General features: G+C 39.3%; 1 protein-coding gene across 1 annotated transcript in view; it reads right to left on the bottom strand.

Moving 5' to 3' along the window:
- nrg3a (neuregulin 3a) overlaps nt 1-24,254 on the bottom strand; it is a 402,653-nt gene that overhangs the window by 64,386 nt on the left and 314,013 nt on the right. The window contains exon 3 of the mRNA XM_078273801.1: nt 2,070-2,143. Coding sequence (XP_078129927.1) covers nt 2,070-2,143 — 74 coding nt within the window. The remainder of the gene's footprint in view (nt 1-2,069; nt 2,144-24,254) is intronic.

Consider the following 24,254-nt stretch of genomic DNA (forward strand, 5'->3'; position numbering starts at 1 on the left):
CAAATGATCCAGTGCTTTTAAGAACCTTCCTCATTTACAGATACACATCAGTTAATTATGGTATCCATAAAATAAAGCGTTACCCACAATATGTCATACAATAAGAAACCATAAAATTAAAATTTTATACAGATTATACCTACAGTATGTTCTAAAGGCATTTATTCTACTGTCAGACATATTTTTCATTTCTTTACTAATTCTAATTTACAGTAGGCTAAGTATATAAAATATAACAATATTACAAAACATTAGTTTTGACTGAGCTCTTTGAAATGACAACCCTATGGGCCAGTTAGTCAATATCCTTTGCGTTCCACTTCCGGGTTTACTCTGGTGCCACAAGAAATTCCGCCGGATGAATGTCTTTTCCGTTTCCTTCCGCTTTCTTTGTGTTGGAATTTTAAATTTGGTGGATTCATGAGGACTATTGTTGACTGCTCCTCAGATCTCTGCAGCGTAAATTCGAGACAGCTAGCTAGACTATCTGTCCAATCTAAGTTTTCTGACGCACAACTTTTTTGCAGAGGCACCATGCAGAGCTTGGCACCGCCCATGACGATTGTAATTGGTTTAAATAAATGCCAATAAAACAGAGCACATTTTTCCCGCAATGCTGTGTGGACTAGCCAGACCCTCCTCCGCTTCGCAGCGTGTGGATGGTCTGGCAAAGCGAGACTATGGGCCAGTTGACCCCATAGGCCTGGCGGTCAAAACTGTTTCCGTCTGACATTTCACAAATTGTTTAAATAATGAGGATGGTAACAGTTCTTGGGTACCAATGTGTTCAGGTCAGTAGGTTTGGTGTACAAACAAAGCGATGGGTGTCACTTCAGTGAACGGCAATGTTATTCTAACAAGGACAATTACCCATAGCACTTGCTTGGAATTAAAAACCTCATTAAGGAGACTTAATTAATGATCTGGAAAGTATAGGATGTTAACAAAGATCAAGTGATACCAGTGACGTTGCATTTACCACATTTCATCTACATGTCTCATTTAAGGCCCATTCTCCTTTGCAATCAAGTAGGACATATTCATAATGAGAAATTTAAATTGAATAATATTACCACAGAGAGGTTTTTTTTTTAGTCCTACATTGGACAATTATAAGGTTAAAATCCCCAAAGGCACAGTACTGTCCTTTTACGGTAAATGGTGCAATTACAGCATGCGCCTTTTTGGTAGAAAAGTCACAGATAATTGATAATTTTACTTCAACAACGTTAGTGCCCCAGTGACAAGGTTGCATATTTTTTTGGAATGAGAGCAATGGGGAAATGAATATGTCATAGATAGTGAGCGGTAAGGATAGAAGCAATTTTCATTCTTTTCTCAGGTATATGACATTTAGAAGACCATGTCTTTGAGAGATAAAGAAATGGGAGAAGTGACATTAGTCTGAGTAGGAGAGGGTATTTGAGAAAGCAGGGAATAGAAGAAAATGAAAAGGTAATATGAGAACAAATCATAAGAAAGGGCAGAACATAAAAAAGACCGTTGAAATGCTGTAACCCCATACATTATTGGTACTTAAACATCAAAGAAAACTCAGAAATGTTATTTTTATATTCTGCTCTGGTATTTTGCAGTACATTTGGCTTTCTAGCATTGTATTAAATGTTTTTATGAAATGAAGAAATTCAGTTAAAGTCATTTTTATTTTTCTGCTTTGCAGTCGTCCTGCCTCACTGTGTGTATCAATGCATGTAATAGCATTGGTTTTCAAATTTAGACCCACAGTTTTCTAATCAGGGACTGCAGCTCACCTGGGATGCCAGGTAAATGCAATTAATTTAACTGCAGATCAAAAACCAGCCTTTCTGTGGCTTCTGAGGAACCGCAGATATGATCTACGTATTGTGCATGCAGATGTCTTGTGGGATGCTTGCACAAACAGTAGATGTTGGTATGTTTGATTTTACCTAGTGCTTTATTAATGTGGATAAATACTCTTGAGAACTCCAGTTGAACCTCATCAGAATGATCAAGGGAACATGACCCACTTCGTTTCCCTCATGTCTACTTGTATCAATCAAATTTCAATCAAACGTGGATTGACTTACTTGGGTCAGACAGGATGGAGTCTGTCTTGGGGAGAAACTGGTCACATCGGATTCCCTGGTAGCCTTCTCGACACCTGGTGGAGAAGAAAAGAGGAATAAACCATCAATCAATGAATGAATCCATTGAGAATGAACGTCACTACAACGGATGTTGACAAAAAGCTCCTCCTTGTGTTTTGAGATGGATGTAGATTCTAGATCTAGATTTCTAGGCTAAAACTGAATGGCAAGAAAGTGAAAAGTAAGGCAAGCTGCCAGGAAGAAATTAATAGAGAGGTGATTTTTAAGGGTTGAAAACCTGCACTAGACCTTCAGATGTCATCAATTTTCTTGAAGACATCTGTCTTTTCAGCAAAAAAAATCACAAATTGAGCCTGCAGCAGAAAAAGAACATCCAATCCCCATTAAGTGAGACCCTCCAACCTTTCTCTGTGTTGCTGAATGAGTTTCAGGTTCCTTGCTTGGTTGTAGGAAATCTTCACAGAGCACACCAAAAGATGAATCAAAATGGAAAACCAAAAAAGGCAAGGAGTAAGAACTGTGTGAAGATGGAGCTGAACTTGCCAATGACGATGTATCTGCTGTAAAAATATTTTTTTTTTCTTTGCGTTCTTAACCCCTATAAGGAATAAATGCCAATGAAGAATGCTCAATATACTGAAGAAACATTACATGGTTTCTGGAAAGTCCTCAAACGTCCAACACATCTCAACAGTTGAATTGGATTGCCACATTCTTGAGAGTGCCAGTAAGTCAATGATCATTAAGCAGCTAATACATTTTAAAATGTGCTTGGGCTGCTCTTCAGAAATATATCCCAGGAAAAGGGTGTGCAATGTGAGGATGTGTTTTGAATTAATTTGAGGTCAATAACTACATCCTTAAGTGTAACTGTTTTACAGTGCAAAGAGATAGCATGGGGACTAAAATGCCAGTATGCAGTGTAAAGCCTAATTGGGTGCCACAGTTGGTTTGGATATTACTTTTTGCCTCTGGTCATGTGTACCTCGCTTGCTGTGCTGTTTTTCTCTGTCCCTCTTGAGGTAATTGTAAGTCTCATACATGAAAATAAAATAGGAACTTCAGCAGAAGTTTGTGCTACCTCTCTAAAATTTGACCCTACTGTATCTATTCAATCTATCGTTTGGTCACCTTCTTAATAATTCTGCTTCACTCTGCATCCGAATTCCTCCTGTTTACCCCTGTGGCTTTGGTTCATTGACACTCCTGGAATTAATCTGTATCTGCTCCGACAAGCTGACAGCAGAGCACATATACATATCCTAGCGGCCCCTGCCTTTGGAAGCCCCCAACTGACAGAACATTTACGTCCACCCAGACAAAACACCAGAGCTGTGCATAGAGATCAAGCTTACAAATGGCATATGCAAGATAATTTGCTCTGTGCATAGTGTATCCTTTTTTGTCTACTGTGGGTGATTATCAAATATTAAATGAGCTGCAATAGGTGGGGAAAGATGCACTCAACTGTTCATGCCTGTTAGCTTAAATAGCATCTTCACTGTGGTGAAATACAGCGAGACGTATGATGAGTCTTTACAAAAAATGACAACAAAAATGGTGTTGTGACATTAAATTGAAGCTCTTATATTTAAAGGATAAGTACAAAGTGTACAAACTTTATTTGGCGTCAAAATGGGTGGACCTGCGTCCCAATTCCATATTACATTATACCATAATTACATAATTTACACATTTTAATTATTTACATAATTAAATCAGGTTAGGGGGTGAGCGTGTCCACACTGGAATTTTAATTTTCTTTAAGAATTTGTAATAGTACAAAGGGTAAAGTACACTGATTTATTGCATACTAGCAATGAGTATTTAGTACATACATATGCAATTAGTATACACTATGGAATTGGACAACAAAAGTGATCAGCAATCAAGACAAATTATCAACCTTTTTTACAGAAGACTTTTCATGTCACAATAGGAAAAGAACAAGTGTAAATACATTTAATGATGGCTGAATTCCATTTAGCTGCCTAGGTTGTAGAGTACTGGTATATATCTTTTTCACAGCAGACATGTTGGCATGTCAAAGCAGAGAAAGTACAAGTGTGATTGATAACATAAAAAAACTGTTTATGTAGGCTAGTTCCAGTGTGCTGGTATTGTGGATACTGGCTCGCTGACATGGCTTACTGGGATGCACAGCCATTCCTGCTATGATACTATAATACTAGTATGCATGCTGGCACACTGCCACTGCCATGGCATATGAGGAAACTTGAATAGAACAGGGATAATGTTTTCAGTAACACCTGTGACTATGGTGTCTGCCTTTCTGCAGCTTGACTTTACTACAGGTCAATATAAATTAGCAATTTGAATTATAAAGCCAACTGACATCCATAGACCAAGTCAGATTTCTGATAAGAATGGAAAAAAAACACCCATTGTCATGGTAACCCAAGGACATTTTGTCTGTTTGGCATGTATAGCAAACAAATGCGTGTTTTCATTACTATATGCATGCAGGCTTCTTATAGTCACATTCATCACACCACACAGATGGTAATGGCGTCAACCATGCTGTCAAGGAGGCCTCAACAATCTCAGCATTTGTCAAGGCGTCCATATTGCTGCCTGTCCTCCAAGTTGTTGTTCTCAGCTTTTACTGTTGCAAAGTGTGATGCCAAATATGTGTTGTGTGGGAGCAGGAGAACAAAACAAACACAAACAAGCACAGTTGCCTTGTTTTAAAGGTCCCATATTGTGCTCATATATTAAGGTCCAAACTTATATTTTGTGTCTCTACAATAACATGTTTTACATTCTTTAATGTACAAAAAACACTTTATTTTTCTCATACTGTCTGTCTGAATATACCTGTATTCACTCTCTGTCTGAAACACTAGAGCCTGTCGCTTTAAGCTCTTCTCTGATTGGTCAGCGTTTCTGGGTCTTCCGCATCTGCACTTTCTGAGTCTCTGCACAGTCATTGCAGCTGGGAAATGACAGTAGCAGCACTCTCTCTCTCTCTCTCTCTCTCTCTCTCTCTCTCTCTCTCTCTCTCTCTCTCTATACATATATACTGTACATAGAATAGATGTGACATCACAACTGTACGGAAGTCCTGTAGGCTGGTTCGTTTAAGGAACCATTTCCGAATACAGGCTGTGTTCATTTCTTTGTTGATTGAGCGTTCTGATACTTTCACAGTATTTAAATACCACCTCGAGCTGCTTTATAATAAAAGACTTGGAAATCTCACATTTTACATTATTGCACCTTTAAACACAATTCAAATCGCATTTCAAAACTTCAGTGAAAGTTGTTTAAAGGTTGCTCTTTGGTGTTCAGACTTCATATTCAAATGGTTCAATTTCCAGATCAAAGTGGAGCATGTCAACAGGTCACTTAAAACACAGGTGGACTTTTCTCTGTGCTAAATCTGTGCTTAACATCTCTCCATGCCATTGTGACCTACGCTGACTACATTTTGACAGGAGGCAACCTTTGTCACACCAAGTGGAGAGGAAGAAGATAATTAAAAAGAATAGAGGCTTAACATGATGACACTGTCTGTGTGTCATGCTCATTAATGGGACTGTGGAAGTGAGACCGAGAATACAGCAGCAACTACATTTAACAGTGTGCCAAAAAAACACTTAGAGGCAGATAGCACCATACAACTATGCACAATGGCATAGACATAGCCTCCTAGTTGTGTGGCCATGAGTGCCACAGAAACTGCTGTAATTTTCTAATTTATCATGTCTAGCTCTGTGCAGTATATGAGGTTATAGTATCCCAAAACCTTTATTTTGCCTATGCTGTTCCCGGAGAGATCAAAACACAGTGTTGCTTCATTAGGCTCGGAGATGTGAATCTAAGAATGGCTGACAGACAGTGGGAGGGTATTTGAAGAGTTGGATGCCTTCTAATTAGCACAACAGTCATTAATTTAAAGAAAACAGGACGAGATGGCATGTGCATGCATGCGTGTGTGTGTGTGTGTGTGTGTGTGTGAGCATGCATATGTACGTGTGAATCTCTCGCAAATGTAAAAAGCAGCACAACGCAGGGGATAAAGATAAACTTGTCGCCTGGAGGATGATGAATTTCGGCAAAGTGAAGTGACAACACACGCGCCGGTGCACAAAGATACACAATAAGGCATAGCAGTTAAAAATGTCTCCATGTACTGTACAGTTACATACATGTATATGTGGGAAAACATGCTATTTTTTCCTGTGATGTAAACTTAATGTTCCAGCTGAAGTTAAGATAAGATAATATTAAAACTAAAGCAAACATACTCCCGTTTTTAGAAACCAAGAGCCAACGTTTGGAGGTAAATGTTTGGTTTTATTTTGCCATGAAATGTTTTTAAGTACACTTTCACAGTAACATTCACACTTTGAAGCTGCTCAGCATCTCTACAGCCTCCTACAGCTCTAGATGGGGTTAAAATTGCTTTGCTCAGGGGCGCCTCAGGGATTGATCCTGCAAATACAGGATTTGAACTGTCTTGAGGCTACAAATTATACATAATGCAACCTCTAACTGTAAAAGTACTGTTTTAAAGTTTGGTAAAATGTCTGGTTAAAGCTTCTACACTTTTTCTCCTTACTGAATTTGTAATACATGTGTACAGATCGGTAGGAAATCTTGATGCTTAAAAAGGGCCAACACCAAATCACAGTATAAGAATCATCAAGTCAGGCTGATAGAAATTAACAATGGACACTGTCCTCATGTTAAATGTCATGACAGACCATCAGCATGCTCTGCAGTGCTCTACCGCCCTGTTATTTAGAGAATTTGTCCAATCCAGAGAGACTGGAAGCTGAAAAAATGAAGATAGATTTTTGAAATGTTCTTCTCTGTAATCAAATTGTTACACTGCTCTTCCTAGGTTGGTGTAAAACAGAAAACATTCATCATGTTCACTGATTCCCCCCTCAAATACTAAAGATGTGAGATAAATAAAATAATGAGTCAATTTGTAGTGTCAAGTATAAAAAGAAATATTAGAGATCCAAACAAATGCTTCTTTCTCCTTGGCAGGGCGACATTTGGACCAATGTAATACAGTGCAGCCAGGCTCAATAGTCTATTAAAAGAAAATATGCCACAGTGCATTGGTCAGACGGTGACAGGTTGGTTCAATGATCTCCACATTGTGGGCCAATTTCTCTACATGAAATTTATTTTGGAGCAAAATGGCCGATACGCATCCAGTAAACTGGCCAACAAATAACAGGAAATAGCCGAGGAAAAGTGTTGTTTCTCTCACATTTGAAGCCTCACTTTACAACAATCTGCTCAGTAAGGGTTTCAGAAGGTAGAAATCACCAATACTGCTACATAACCTTTAGATTTAAATGGTTCATGCATCCCAATCTTCAATCAAAAAATTTCACAATGATCGTTTATACTTATTTTCCTAAACAATCACTGTAATCATTTTAAGCATGGATTCACTTTTAAAAATGATGCCGCAGCAGTCACTCCACATGTGGAAATTTAGTTTTTTCTAAAGATGCATTGTGATAAATGAGAAGATTCTTATACTGATACAACGTGTTTGCAAAAGAGAAATGGAGACATGGCTGTTCTCAAGGGAAACTTTCACAGTAGCTTCATAGCATTGGGAGTAAACATTCACAGCAAGACACTGAGCAAGTCAATGAACCAACTAAATAATGTTCAATTAACAAAAAGGTTTCTTGACTTAATGAGGCACTATCACATCACACAAGTGCTAAGGCAATTCTTCACCAAGCTTTGGTGTAATTAAAAACAACAGGACAGGAACACGTGTAAGAGATATCCTTTCATTGTTTTATTTGTAATGAGGTTTTAAGCCAAGATAATGACGATTTTCAAACATTGTAGTTGATGGTTTGTTACAGTGAATACTCAAAGAAGTCATCTCATTTCAAATCCTAACATAATCTAATATGTCTGTTTGGCTTTAATAGCATCTTGCTGCTCGGAGGTTTTTTTAATCAGACCTGCAGGCAACCAAATACAATTGACAGCCCAGACTTTAATGGAGACTGGGGAAGATTACTTTTCTTCTTTAAAGACATTACGTATCTCTTACCCGTATTTGTTTCCATTTATTCCTCCCTTTCTTGAAGGGACAGAAAATTTAAATAAAAATCTAGCTTCGTTGGGTATCAAGGGAAGTCTTTTTCTGCCATTTTTTCCCAGACGGGGTGATTGAAATGCATCTGGGGCGCCATGTCTCAGCCTGACAGTTTATAGGAAGCAGGATGGGAGTGAACCTGTGTGCATTCCATGTGTTATTTATATTTATGTCTATGTACATATGTCTTTGTATGTTTGTATTTCACACATAGACAAGGAAAGAGCAAGCTCTCTTGGAAGTAATTGTGAATATGCATATTCTGATGTGTGTATATAAGTGGTAGGGAACACAATCCAACAGGATCTCTCAAAGTCAAACACACAATCCAGTCCAGCTCTTCCCACAGATGGATGAAATACACAAGTGAAAATATAGTAGTAGTATATAATAAATAGTATATAAGTTACAAGAAAATGAGTATGATGCTTAGTGTGTTACAAATCCAATTACAATACCAGGAGCGTATTTGTTAAAGATCTGTTTGACTGCACTCTAACAAATAAATCCAGATTATTATCCAGCCTTACATGAAGCTGCTCAAATGGTAAACTTCAGAAAAACGTTGAAAAGAACTTCAAAAATCCCGGGAAAAGCGACAAACGTCGAAAACAGCAACAAAAACTTCGTAGAAAGTGTTAAAGCGGCGTGGACTTCTTTAATCTCCTAAAACCAACCTGAGTGGCCGCCAAAAGTTGTCGCAGCACAAATTATGCAATTGGAAAGTAAAAAACAAAAATACAACTGTGAATCACGTTCTATAGACAATTTTTGTTAAAATATACAGTCACAACTGTTAATACACAGATATTTCTTAGAGTGTGGTCTCTAGAGTTAGACTGGTCTTAATAATTATTCTCTGGGATGTTTATACTTCATTAGCTACCAGACAGCAGAGAGATGACAGGGGCAGGCATGCAACAAAGGTCCCTGGCTGAGTATGAACCACAGATGTTGCCGGTCATGGTCGGTGCCTTAACGCCGAGGCCACAGTGCCCCAACAAGATAAGTTTACTCCCCACGTCTCTACTTTATGTAAACCAAAGACAGAATAGGGATAGAAAACAACTATTTGTGGAGGCCAGACAAAGATGTATGACAGCGCGTACATACAACCCCCATGAAAAGACCACAATCATTACATATACACAAGATTTTACAATTTTTGTTTAACTTATTAGGTCACCATGAACCCATAAAATTAATTCAAACTGAATAAGAAGAATTCTTTGGGCATTCTAACAAACAGGAGGAACATATGTGCAGCTCAGGATGCTCTTGTGTTGTGGTCTAATTATGGTCCAATCTAATTCCAATTTAATTTCTGCAAATTGCCTCTATGAAGTTATAATTACAAAAGTAGCTTTTTAAGTAGGCCTGACAATTCCAAGGTGAAGAAGAACATTTTGCAGCAATTTAAAAGTTGGACAAACTGGACATGCACTGTAAAGTTATCTGGGTCTCTTTTCAGGGAAAGTGCAGGCATGACCTTCAGAATGAAATGTAAGGGGAAACTTTAACCAACCTCAATCTTAAAGTTTAAATCTCAACTTGAGTCAAGGCCGGTGTAAAGGCTGAGAAACCAACCCCCCCAAAACCCAATGATGCATATTTTCCCAATTCTGTAAATCAAATTCTGAGCAATCAGTGAGAAGTGTAGCGATTTAAATGTCCTGCCATCAATGTATCTCCCAAGTTCACAATGATCTATCACATTTCCTGCTCTTTTCTCTCTGGATGTTGACAATTGTCAAGCATCACTGGCTGCTGAACTTCCAAAGTTTTTAAATAAAACATGACTTCCACTGAATGTTGCATACATGCCATGGTGTTTGAATATTTACCCTTTCCTCCATCTCACCACGAGTCCTGTGAAACTTCGACTCTATCACTCAACCCTTTTAACAGAGGCAGGAAGTTACTCAATAATTCACAGCTTAACCTGGCCGCTGATCCCAAAATTGAAACAATTTCCCTGATGTACCTTATATTTTGTTCTTTCTTTTTACCACTCATCTTTTAACTCACTTTCCATTTCTTTCCTCTGCTCCTCCACCTCTCCCATACATATTCCCTACTTTGTTTACCCGAAGGGAGAACTGGGATGGAAGACAACCATTTGTGGAGGCCAGAGGAGGATGTTTGGCACCACATATAATTGACTTTCAGCCAACTCGTTACACATTTGACAGCCAAAAAGAAAGTAAAACTGGATTCATCTCATTATAAGCAATCACGCTTGGGAATACAGTAATAAAAGTCTACATTAGTTCATCCAGCATCTTCCAAGCAGTCAGTAGCACCAGATAGCAGAAATGAAGAGTCACATGACAGACAACAAACAAGAAAGGGTCTCTGGACGTTAGTTAGAACTGGAGAGGGATTTAGATTTTTATGTGGAATGTGGCACGTGCCAGAGGCATGTACTTACGGTACTTCCATATGCCAATTGTGATTGCGTGTGAATTGAAGCCGTAGCGAGTAGTACGAAAGGGCAAAAATCTATTTAGGTATTTTGGTCGGGGTGGAGGATGGGTAAAACACAGGACTTTCACCCAGGAGAGTGGGGATCAAGTCCCATGTGTGACTTTGTGTCCAGTGATTGATATTTCCTTTTCATGTTTGTTGTTTTCCTAACCCTAACCCCATTATTCTTTTCCTAAACCCTAACCTAACTCCGTTCTTCTTTTCCTAATCCCAACCGTTTCTTCTTTTCCTGAACGCAACCCGCGTGTCACATACCCTCGCGATAAGACGTAGCCTCGCGATAACACGCCACGTGGCTTTAGAAAGTGCCACGTATATATTTTAACGAAATCTTACATTATAAGTTATATTTCAACTTTATAAGTTATTAGGGGTGGTACGGTTCACAAACTCCACAGTTCAGTTCATATCACGGTTTTGGGGTCATGGTTTTAGGTTCTGTACGGTTCTTGTTATTTTTTCTTTTAATCTTTAACACTCCAGAAATATACTTCAGCATATGATATATAGCTAAAATTAGCATATTGAATGCATGTTGCACAACACGTGCAAACAGTGGCAGTTCTATCTATTGTTTTATTTCCGCTGTCATCATAGGTAACATGAAATCCAAAATGTTCCCTCACACCAGACTATATACGACGCTGGCGCATCCTCCAACTCTGAGCAGCCTTCTTCATCTCTCCCACTTGACATTTCTGCATGTGACGTGACCTGCAGCACTCCACACTCCACCTGAGGAGTGGTCGGCTCGGTGCCTCTCAAAATCTGATGAAAATCTTTTAAACTGACCTTTGTCGATCAAAAAGCAGACAGATTCAGCAGCTGTATGGCCTATTTCTCGCTTAAAATGTTTTCAGAAACACTTTTCGGTGAACTATTTTTGTAAAATACGAGATCGTATTCAGAATGAGACGCCATTAGAGTCTGTTTTGAAATCCGGGAGCAGCAATGACCACGTGATGCGTTCGTCCAATCAGCTGCCATGTGTTGCATTTGTCACGCTCATCCCCCTCGTCGTTTATATACTGTCTATGGTCGTTTCCAGTAAGTGTTTTAACATAGGTGTTGAAAGTGGGCCCTACGGCAGTAAGTGGTTAGTGCACATTACCAGTGTACTGACGAACCGTGCGACACACACACGCTCCGAACCGAGACAAGCGAACCGAGCGGTTCGGATGTTTTTTCATGAACCGTACCACCCCTATAGGTCATATTGTACGTATTACGGTGAAGAAGTTATATTTTAATGTTATAAGTTATATTTTATTTCTTTCAGTGAAGAACATGCCACTTCTGGCTGCCACATGCCACTTAAAAATCTAACTCCTACTGTTGAACTGCTTAAAATAACATGTATTTCCTCCTGGTTATGTAAATAATGACTGTCCAGAGAAATCACAGCATTGTCATGTTGTTTGATCAATGTTTGTTAACTTTCACTAGCAAAGGCGTATGACGTCTGAAGTAAAAAAATAAATAAATAAAATGTATATTTTGAGTATCAAACATCACAAAGTCTCTAAAAGGTTTGTGGCTTGCTCCATCACAGAGGACGAAAGGTTACAGCTATAGTGCATAGTTTCTGTCGCCCCCATGAGGAATTCTAAGTAATGACAAAAAAACTGTTGGCATGTCCACATCATACAAGCCTTCCGTGATCACTTGAGTTTCTGCGCACAAAAGTCGCCGGACGACACAATCTTAGTCTGAACATAGTCATACTGAGAAATCCAGAGAGAGTTGTGTGGAGCTGAGTCTTAATTAGCTTTGTAGCTACTCATTTGGCAATGGCTTGAATGTAACGGACATTCATTAATATCAAAAAGTTACGAATTAAAGCTTTAAGTCATCTTGGAAATACAAAAGGAGTTACAGCGTAGTTATGGAGTCTATGGACATAGCCGCTGTAGTCCCTCTTCACAAATGTGACTATACACATCGAAGATGCCACATGGAGGCCGGCAAGAAATGTAATTAGTCAACATGTGCTGCTTGTGTTTCCGATGCTGGTGGGGATTGTTGCAACTGAAAGCAACACTAAGGAAGTTAAAAAAGTAAAGAAAAAAAATAATTTCCAGGTTTACAATACATTCCTGTAGCAAATCTAGTAGAAACGGTCAAAAAGTCAATATTACCCTCTCAAATAATTACTGCAGCACTGTACACTTTCTATGGTCTATCCATATGCTAAGCTTAGCACCAGCACAGTTAGCTGTCGCACGCAGCTGCATTTTCCTAAGTTGGTTGCGAATGACAAATGTAACTAAAACTAGGTCCCCAATGGAATTAATTACGAACACTGAGTATCAAAGATGGCTGCAGCTGACGTTCTCCATGAAGATCCACCTTTCAAGAGTATTTTCTTTAACCGTGACCACAATCTTTTCTTAACTAACCATGCCCATGATCAGTGACACAGTGACAGAGAGACAACAGAAAACAAAAGTGAAGTTTCTAGATTCTCTGGCTGGTTAGTGGAGTCCTCCCTGTACACTTCATCTCTCTCTCTAGTTCAGAAGAAGTCACCTAAGTACCTTTTTATACTGTAGGAGCCTGTCATGTCACACTCTATGAATACATTCCTCTGTTTTATGCAGCGATCTTGATATGGACTGGAAATACCATTAACGGCGAGATAACACTTAAATCCAAACCCTTATCTCTTCTTCATTCTGTCCTCCTCTCTCTCCATTTCTTTCTCCCTGTCTTTGACTCTCTCTCCTTGTGAATATTAACACTTAATCACTTCCACTTATCTCTGTGCCATGGGCGTAAATCCCAGGGGGGTCGGGGGAGTCAGGACCCCCCCCATCTAATGGCTGTCCCCCCCTAGAAATATCATTAAAACAATGCTGTTGACTTATTATGATAAGTCAACATGACATAATGATGTATACTTAAAATATCTGTGTAAGTAGTAAAACAATACAAACCCCAAAAAATGCTTTTTAAGTTTAGAAACATTTTGAGTCCCCCCTCCCTTGCCTCACAGTGGTTTGGTCCACTGCATGCTGTACGTCAGGATCTGCACTAGACTCACAGTCACATCGGTAGTGACAGGAGTGTAGTAAGTAGGCGGTTCAAGGCTGTTTTATTCACATTAAACATCGGATGAAGTTGTTCTTTTCTCAGATAGAAATGATGCTGAGTAATTAACGAATTAGTCATGACAAAAAGTTTGCTATGTTAGTGTAATATAATGTAACGTTACCTAGCTTATTTAATAGCTTGTTGGATAGAAATGCACCCACTACAACTAACGTTACCACAGCGATAAGCCTAACGTTATGTGTGTGAACTGATAGTAGGGTTAATATTGATCTACAGTTGTGTTTTGCTTTTCATGAAGTTAAGTTGTTGATCAGTTAAATATATATCCTCTGTCCCAGAAGAAACCTAATATTTATGTGGAGGACGCAAGATCATTTTAGAATTATAATATGACCGCGTGGTGAACCTATGAAAGTAACTCATATTTAGACATCTGACGTTAAAGATTTGTGTTGTTGTTGCCCAGATAAAATTACATTTTGAAAAACAGGCATAAGATCCTTTTTCAGTACACCAAAACGCCAAGTAAATACAATAAGTCCTTATATCAAGACAATTTGGTAACATCTTTATAAGAATGGGTGCTTATGGAAATAGCCTACTAACGTCACTATGTCACAGGCAAAGGAGACAGAAAGAACTGAGGAACAGGGAGACCAGGGACAGTCAGGTGTAGAGTCTCAGGGAGACCAGGGACAGTCAGGTGTAGAGCTCAGGGAGACCAGGGACAGTCAGGTGTAGAGTCTCAGGGACAGTCAGGTGTAGAGTCTCAGGGAGACCAGGGACAGTCAGGTGTAGAGTCTCAGGGACAGTCAGGTGTAGAGTCTCAGGGAGACCAGGGACAGTCAGGTGTAGAGTCTCAGGGACAGTCAGGTGTAGAGTCTCAGGGAGACCAGGGACAGTCAGGTGTAGAGTCTCAGGTAAGTGTGTTGAGCTTAGTTCATATTTTTGGAGGTGTGTGGCTGTCAGTGTGAGCAGATGAGCTTTACCAGTGGCTCACTAATTTACATTATGATCAGCTAATTTAACAAGTGTACAAAAGCATTGTATTTCTTTTATATGGGGAAATATTTTCAAAATAAGGTATTTTTGTGGCTTGATTGTAAACAACTTAGAAATAAATAAATGGTTTTAAAGAAGAATATTTTGGTCAATCTAGTCAGCTTTTTCATTGAATCAAGAGAAACGCTGAAAAGAAGGATAATGGTACAGTCTCCATGCTACACTAATGATGGTATAAAGGCTTTCATCTGTGTACACATGTCCTCTACGAGTATAATTGTGGCTGAATTATTTGTGTCCCCTTCAAAAATTGCTCTTCAGAAATGTTATGTTTATTGTCCCCCCTACTGTTAGATCAGATTTATGCCCATGACTCTGTGCTTAAAAATTCCCTCTTACTCACTCTGATTACATGCTTTGTTCATTCCATCAGGATTCAGGAAACATCGCTGCATTGCATCTGAATGTTAAAGGGGGCACTGAGGTACTTAGATCATTTAAATTAGCTGTTACAAGCAACAAGTTCTTACCCCCCCTCCCCCCCATACACACACACACACACACACACACACTGCCCATCCAAGGAGGATAATGAAGGTGTTTTTATGTCTTAGTCCTTCCAAAGTGCCAAAATGTCCCTTAAAGACTGTAAATCAAAATGTTACTGCGATCTGAATGATTATGGCACCTTCTTCTGGACAGTTTAACTCAAACACTAAAATAATGCAGATTTAAAATGACATTGTGTGTTTTAAAAACAATATTGATTTCAGTTTTAAGATTCAATGACAATTATTCAATTATTCATAATTCATACATTCTGTTTAACATCTATATGCTTCCACTGGCTCAGATTATGGAAAACAACAAAATAAGTTACCGTAGTTATGCGGATGACACACAAATTTACATAACCTTATCGCCAGGGGATTATAATCCAATACCAAAACTGACTAAGTGCATTGAACAAAGTAACGACTTAATGTGCCAGAACTTTCTTAAATTAAATGAAGAAAAAACTGAGGTGGTTGTTTTTGGAGCAAAAGAAGAACGATTAAAAGTCAGCGCTCAGCTTCATACGACAATGTTACAATGGACTCAGATCTAAATTTTAACAGCCACATTAAGACAATTACAAAGTCAGCCTATTATCACCTTAATAATATATCAAGGGTTAAAGGACTTATGTCTCAGCAGGATTTGGAAAAACTTGTCCATGCTTTTATCTTCAGTAGACTTGACTACAGTAACGGTGTCTTTACAGGTCTCCCTAAAAAATCTATCAGACAGCTGCAGCTGATTCAGAACGCTGCTGCTCGAGTCCTCAATAAGACCAAGAGAGTGGATCACATCACTCCAGTTCTGAAGTCTTTACACTGGCTTCCAGTGCCTCAAAGAATTGATTTCAAAATACTTCTGCTGGTTTATAAACCACTAAACGGTTTAGGGCCAAAATACATTTCTGATCTGCTGCTACACTATGACCCACCCAGACCTCTCAGGTCATCTGGGACAGTCTGCTTGTTGTCCTCAGAGTCAGAACTAAACAGGGGGAAGCAGCGTTCAGTTTTTATGCTCCACATATCTGGAACAAACTCCCAGAAAACTGCAGGTCCACCACAACTCTCAGTTCTTTTAAATCAAAGCTGAAGACTTTTCTTTTTGATGTTGCCTTTCTTTAAATAATTGTTCATTTCTTAATTTCTTATACTGCACTGTAACTTTTATTTTCGTATTTTATCTGTTTTCCATTATTTATTTATTTTAAATAATTGTTCTCATCTTTTATCTGTTCTGAATTTTTTATTTTTTTTAATCGTTTTTAACTGCTCTTTTTTATGTAAAGCACTTTGAATTGCCCTGTTGCTGAAATGTGCTGTACACATAAAGCTGCCTTGCCTTGCCTTGCCTTGCCATTCTCATGATATGACAGACCTACTGGTATCGCACAGCGCTGATCCTAGGGTCAATTAGTTGTAAAATGACGGAGTTACATGAAGAATTCAGGCGACCAATACATTTATACATTAGATTCCTCAATAAAGCAGAATGTATTGACTCCAGCTTGACAAAACAATTCACTTGCACTACACCACCTTGGTTTCCTGAGTAGTATGCACAAACAATCATTATAAGCGACCCGTAGCTTATTAAAGCTTGCCTTATTAAACTTGACCCACAAGGGGGCAGTGTAAAAAGCAGTACAATTCGCTCTAAAGAGGTTAATCTTGACAGTATCAGAACACCATGAGAACTTCCTGGTGAGACATGTTCGCTTGTATTCGTAACATGCAGCGCTGCCTATACATGTCATTACCATCTGATATTTGATCCATTAAGATGTGACCCAGATACTTAATTTTACAACAAACAGATAGCACTTGCCCTGACAGATGAAAAGATGGAAAAATAAGGTCCTTATTCCCTTTCACTCTACAGATCATAAACAAACTCTTTTTGGTATTATATTTCACATCAAATGTAGCACCATAATCAGAACATATAGTCAACAACTCCTGAAACACAGTACTGCTAGGAGAGACAACAGCACCCTAACCCTAACCCATCAGCATACATAAGATTGTTCACTAGCGTGATACCAATCATACATCCTGTTTTACGCCGCGTGCAAACACACCAAGGACTTGGTGTTTTTTATTTGTTTTTTATAACAATGTTTGTATTCAGTTTTTAGTGCAGTTACAATTTAAAACACCCCCATCCCCATCCCCGTCCCCGTCCCTGTCCCCGCCCCCCGTCCCCCGTCCCCCCGTCTCAACTCCCCTATGTCTTCTTCGTTTACAAACCAGTCAACTTGGAGTGTTTTACCCTTTGTTTTCACCCTTTGGCTGTTTAAACAATGGGAAGAGTGGACTTGCCTAAATGAAATACCACAGGGGTGGCAGCTTTATCTCGTCCTAATTTCAGATAATATGCCAAAGCTCCCAAATGTCAGAGGAGGATTTATGCAGGAGAGCGTGCAGTTTATGTTGAAAAACAGTAGTCTCACGAAAGCTGTGACCTTTGGATAAAAACTTAAGCAGCAGGGTAATCAGATAATTAAAGTCGCCCCATTTGGCTTCTGTTCCGGATAATGTTGTGTCCCTTCGGAAATATTTTCTCACTGTGAACGTGTCACTTGCATGTTGCTGCCTGATAGAGGACACAGCTAAGAAGCCATTTGGCAAAGATAATTCTTCACAAAGGAAGTTTAAGTTATAAACCTTATGGAAACTGGCAGCCTCTTCATCTCCCAAAATGTTGATGCTGTGATTTAAATTCTTATGCATGTAAAATGTAATTTCACTGCTGGGACAATGTGCCATTGCTCATAGGAAACATCAGCAATGTTACTGAAAGTAGCCGCAAAGACAGTGGATATTAGTATCGAAATAAATCCACCAGAAAAGTTTGAAGGTGGGTGGTCAGATTCACTGAGCATGTAGAACTACACTGATGAGACCAACTTTCAGTTTTTTATATGTTGATAATACATCATTTTATACATAACAATTCATATGATATCCTACGAAATAGGCGAACATGGCTGATCACGTGACGAGCGGTCACATGACAATTAAGGTTAGTGGTCTTTACAGTTACATTTACTGGGAGCCAGGTTACTGGGAGACAGGTACCGGTCACCATGAGGTGCCAGTCATTTCAGAGGCCAATGCAGTTGAGTTTAGACGACAAAAAGGGGCTGTGAGCCGAGAAAAGTACACCGCAAGTTGACAGTCCTTTAAGCGGCCGATGCAGTTAAGTTTGGCCAACTAAATGTTCCTGTCATGTGTTGACAGCAGTTAAGTTTAGGTACCAAAAGAACTACTTAAGATTGGAAAAAAAGATTGTGCTTAGCAGTACTCCCAGGACATGAACACACGTTACCTGGGTGAAAGTGTTTTCCCCAGCACAAACTCTGCTCCTCCGCCAAGCCCCTGCTTTAAAGCCCTGTGTTTTATGACCCAGCCATCCACCCCAACCACCCCCCCACGTGGCACTTCGTGCTCTTATACATCAGCAGTTCATGTGGTGCATACAGTACTAAATATGTGGATTACATACCAATTACAGTGCATTACTTTTCGTAGCGATATGTACCAATGGTTCATGAGAACAGCATGGTATGTTTTCACTCTTTGTCAAACCTTAGTTGTCACAGTTCCATGATGCAGACTTTCATTGCACAGAACAAAGTAGATCAGTCCTTCTGTTTGCAAATTATATAAGAGTCACACAAAGGCAAAAACAAGCTACAGGATCCAATTTGTCATTATTTCTGACCTGAAGCACTGGAGTGCACGACCCGCTGAATTCAAAACTTCATAACTAGGAAGAAGCTGCTCACACAGAGCCCTTGCAAGCAGCATAACACAAACTGCGAGCCAATTATTTTTTAGAGAGAGAGAGAGAGAAGTGGTCCGCGTGGCACAGAGGAAAAGGCAAAGCAAATGCTGGCAAGTCAACAAAGAAGCTGTGATGTTTTACAGCAGAAAACAATAGTTCCTGTCAGGAAAAAACCCCCCAAAAAAACTGTGAGTAAAGGTTTAAATTAGGATTTTTTTTTCTGAAATGCACTGTTAAACATGTTGCCAGATCCAATAAAACTGCACTGAAAGTTCTGGAAAATATAAGGTCATCCTAATATTGGAACTATAATTTGTCTTCTCGAAACAGCTCAATGTTTATCTTCTGAAACACCTTTCCTGATTGTTTGTGTCATTTCTGTAACTTGTGGTCGTATCGTTTGTATCATGTAACCTAGCTTTAGGCAAGATTGTTGTGGTATTTATAATCAATCATGAAAATATCTGAAAATGTTTTTGTCTTTTATCCATATGACGTGCCCATATAAAACTCATTACGTCCAGGTTATATGAAAAACTTTGGGTTCAATCAAAACACAACCTGAGGCTACAGGAAGTGATTATATGACAGGCCATTACAGCGATGATAAGGACTTTTACAGTTACCAAAGCCTGAGAGATAGATGCCAAAATCATGATTAAAAACAATTATTATCCCAGCAAAAGCCTATCCAGTTCTTGAGATATCATATCACACTTGACAGGTGTTTCATTTCAAATCAGTTGGATTTGGTTATTCTCCACAGCGAACATGGAAATGCAAGAATGCTAAATATCGCTCAGAGAACTAAAACCTTTGCTGTTTATTACATTGTAATTACAGTATTACTATATTTGATTTTGCACGTCTACATTACATTACATACATTGTACTTTGGTGGTGGGTTTTATATGTCGTTACAGGTTTCTACCACACCCTCACATGTATTTTTGTATTTCTTGAATGTAATTAGTTTTTTTATGTTCTGTGAAACAAATGAACTAAACTAATATATAAAGTATAGCCATTTAAAAAAAGCAATGATACCATGTGAAAGCAATTCACATGTCAATTCAAAGATGTTATGGATAACACCAAGGAGAGAAACATTTCTTTCTGGCAACTGAGATATTAGATAACAAATGCTCACAAAAAAAACTTGGCAGGCACAACGGGAGAGAGGAGGATGTGACTTGCATTCATTCACACCTCAAGTGATGGCCTTTGGTGTCCTCTGGAGCTGCCCTCTGAGTGAACTCTCAAAGAAAGCAGGATTGCTTTCATGAACACAGACGTGTTTGATAAAAGAGTCAAGTATATCCTTAGCAGGAAGACAAGAATCAAAGGTATTTAACAAAAATAAGACAGACTGAGTTTGGGTATGGGATCCTATCTGAAATAAAGCCTGATGGCTCTTTTGTGCTGCAGACAATTGAGGGATACGAAATGGAAAAGTTCAATTTTTGAGTAATTCAACATTTTTGCAAAGTTGAACACATGGCATACTGAAACTGCTACTGAATGTGAAATAGATCACAATAAATGAATGGGTGAAGATAGAATCCCATGCATTTAATAATTGTAGCTTAAGTCTACATATCACTGGCACAGTGAAATGGTGCCCTGCAGTGTCTGGTCTCCAAATGAAGCTTCATGAAGCATTAGTTGCATTTGTTGACACAACTAGGTGGCGCTCTCGGTATGAATTAAAAAGGCTCAAGGAATGGGAATTTAGTGTGCTTTCAACTCTTTGTTGAACAGAGAACAGTATCTATTCGGTTTAGAAAATGAAGCAAATGCTTCTTGTAGCTTCATTTTGGAATTCACTAATTACAACCTCCCAAAATGCTTTGGACAAATCGTAAGAAGCAATTGGAAGACGTTTCATAGTGTTTCAGTCTGTGATAGTATTGTTTTTTTTATGAGTGAATCATTGGAATCCATGCTTTACACAACAGCTCTCATGTCAAGAAGCAGGTAGTGTGTGACTACGACATTTAATGGTCCCTCATTTTCGGCGGGATATCCCACACCTTCCTCTTTCTTTGTGTTGGCATTCTAAACTCCGGTGGATTTATGAGGACTATGGTTAACTGCTCCTCAGATCTCTGCAGGGTAAATCCAGACAGCTAGCTAGACTATCTGTCCAATCTGAGTTTTCTGTTGCATGACTAAAACAACCTTTGAATGTACACATGTTCCACCAAAACAAGTTCCTTCCCGAGGCTATTTTGCAGAGACACCGTTGTTTTCTGTCTGGCGGACGAATGCTGTGCGGACTACCCAGACCCTCCTCTGCAGCACTGTGGAGGAAGGTCTGGCAATGCGAGACTATGGCCACGTCCAAACGTACCAAAAGAATCTTTTTTCCCCCCCTCTTCCCTGGCATCATTTCAAGAATAGTTGCGTCCAAACGGATCCATGTGTAAATGACTCAACACGCTACTTCATATTCCAGGTCTATAGGTGGCGCTGTTTCTGCTACAGAAATTCACCAAAAATGGAGAAGAAGAGGCGGAGCATGCGCATAAAGCTTGCTCGCTGTATACAAACAGACAGTAGAAGAAGAAACCAAACAAAAGAAGAAGATGACGAAAATGGCTAGTGCAAGGAAACCAGAATCGTTTGTGTGGACCGATAATGAATTGTTGTTGTTGTCGTTATGAGGCGTCATTGCGGGATAAGAGGTCGAAGGCTAGAGGTCGAGGCGTGTGGCGATGACATAATCGATATGCAAGTATGTGGCTTCGCCGTCCAAACGAAGCCACAAGGGTGGAGTTTTCAAATTTTTTCACCCTGGGACCAGGTTTCAAAAAAGTGCGTCTTCAGGCAGCGCGTTTACAGGATTCGTTTGGACGATCGGCCAAAACGATGCCAAACCGAAATAGCCGAAATATACCAAAAAGCGTTTCCGTGTAGATGGCCCCTGAGAAGCAGGTGAGACTCTTGAGCAAATGACATGAGAACTGGAATTTCATCTGGACTAATTCTGCCTTTTAGACAGTATCCGTGATACAGACAGATTTCCAAATATGCTAATATGGTGACTGATGTCAACTAGTGTCCAATGAAAAAATGAATAAGAAAACGTGAGGTCAGTTCAAGTCTTGAATGAGGTTGGTGTTTATCTTAAGAGAAGCAATCAACCCCCAGTCTGACAATGAATCAATGAATAATGACTGGAATAAAGACTGGAATAATAATAATAAATAAGTAGAAGAGAAGACAACCCTGCTAATCGGTGCCACTGCTTTTATCCTCATCAATGTTTAATCTTGAACAACAATACATTATACTTCAAAAAAGACAGCAAGTGGAAGAAAAAAAGCTGCATGAACGAAAGCAAAAGTGAACCTCCCAAAAAGCTTTTGTCAACAGCATTCTGTAGAGGGAGGAAAACAAAGAGGAAGAAGAAGCTTTGTTATGAGGACAAGAAAGAGGCGAGAGGAAATAATTACTACATTAGAGAAGAAGCCGTTTAAACAAGACTTCCGTCGTGCCGCAGGACTGGCAACATGTGGAGGCTTATGTGACCCAAAAAGACCTGAGAAACACACCCTGTCTACAGATTCATCATTTTTGGGAAGAGGAAGGAAATGAGAGCGAGACTGCCACCGCTCCCAACAAATCTGTTTTGTTCAGACCTCGCCCTAGAGTTGACAAAGAGTTTTTTTGGACTAACTTAGGGAGAGAGAGATAGAGATATAAAATAAAGCTCAAAACAAAGGGACAATTGTGTTTTATGATGCAAAATGTAAAATGTATATCGTGAATTGTAAATAAAATATAGAGATATTCCAGCTTTCAGAGGGTCAGCACTGACTAGTTGCTAATCAGTCATTTGGTAATCTGCAACCAAGTTCTGTAGGTGAGATACAAGCTAATACTATTCTGTATCAAGTAATTTGTGGGAGTAGAGCTTTCACATTGCATGTTGTGGGAGTGCAAGGAGGCAGCATGGAAAGGAGGGATCATCACAGTGACAGATAACTCTTTCAATGTAAATACGGGTATGTAACTATGGGAATCTGAACCTCTCCTTTTCTTACACAGAAAGCTTCAAAACTTCAAATATCAAAACTTCAAAAATCGCATTGGATTAAAGTTGGAAAGGAACGTCAATGTTTTTAAGTTGGGTTATATGTATTCGTAAAATTCTTTGACATTTCATTGTAAACATTTGTAAATCTTATTTGTCTTGGTTTAATCATGAAAGACAGTTTCGCGACGTATTTCTCTCCATCTAGGCTGGACCTGGTTATATCACTGCTCTGCAATTGCAGCTCCGTGTATCATGTCAATTTGACAGGGCCATGTTTTACAGTGAAGGGGAAGGAAAAGACCGCAGGCCGGTAGGGGGAAGAGAGAGAGAGAGAAAAAAAGAGAGAGAGAGAGAGAGAGAGAGAGAGGCTAAATAGATATAAGTAGACCCTATGTAATATGAACTCATATTTGCATCGCCTCCTGTAATTCTATGCATGCATGCATGTGTTTGTGTGTCTGTGTGTGTGCATCTATGGATGTGTGTGAGAGTATAACAGAGAGGAGAGCAGGGGTGGCAGCTGTAGTATTAATAAGGCAGGTGAGATGGGTGGACTGCAGCACCATTACATCGGCTCAGAGAGAGAGAGAGAGAGATGCAGAACTAGTTGGAAAACTGAGTGAGAGGGTGAGATGAGGTACAAAGAAGCAGAGAAGCAGGTGAGAGAGCGATTTAAAGGGAGAGAGGATGTTATGTAGTCCTGAGTCATGAAAAGGATTTATCGCTAATCCCTCCAGTGATAGTCAGCTTCGGTGATCTCCACCACCGTGCCAGTCAATCACAGAACAATATGATATGTTAATAGAATGCAGCCGGTGTGACACACTTCCTAGATTTGTCTTCCCTTTTAGTGCGTTGATGTCGTCTTACAGTCGGGTGATGTATGACTTAAACTCTTAAAGAAATGAGCACATCCCTTTGGATGTAACACCATATTTCAGTGTGCCATTCTTTTCCCCCTCCTGTGTGCACAAACACACTCTATGAAAGACATAAGATATCAGCTCCAAGAAAGAACAAATAAGACCAAGAATAATCTAAAAAGTAGGGCAACCCACTTCAGCTGGTTCAACAAAAACTGAATGGTAAATTTATGCTCAGCATCAACCCTAATCTAAAAAGA

Source organism: Sander vitreus, chromosome 17 (genome assembly GCF_031162955.1).
Source record: "Sander vitreus isolate 19-12246 chromosome 17, sanVit1, whole genome shotgun sequence".
NCBI classification, from domain to species: domain Eukaryota; kingdom Metazoa; phylum Chordata; class Actinopteri; order Perciformes; family Percidae; genus Sander; species Sander vitreus.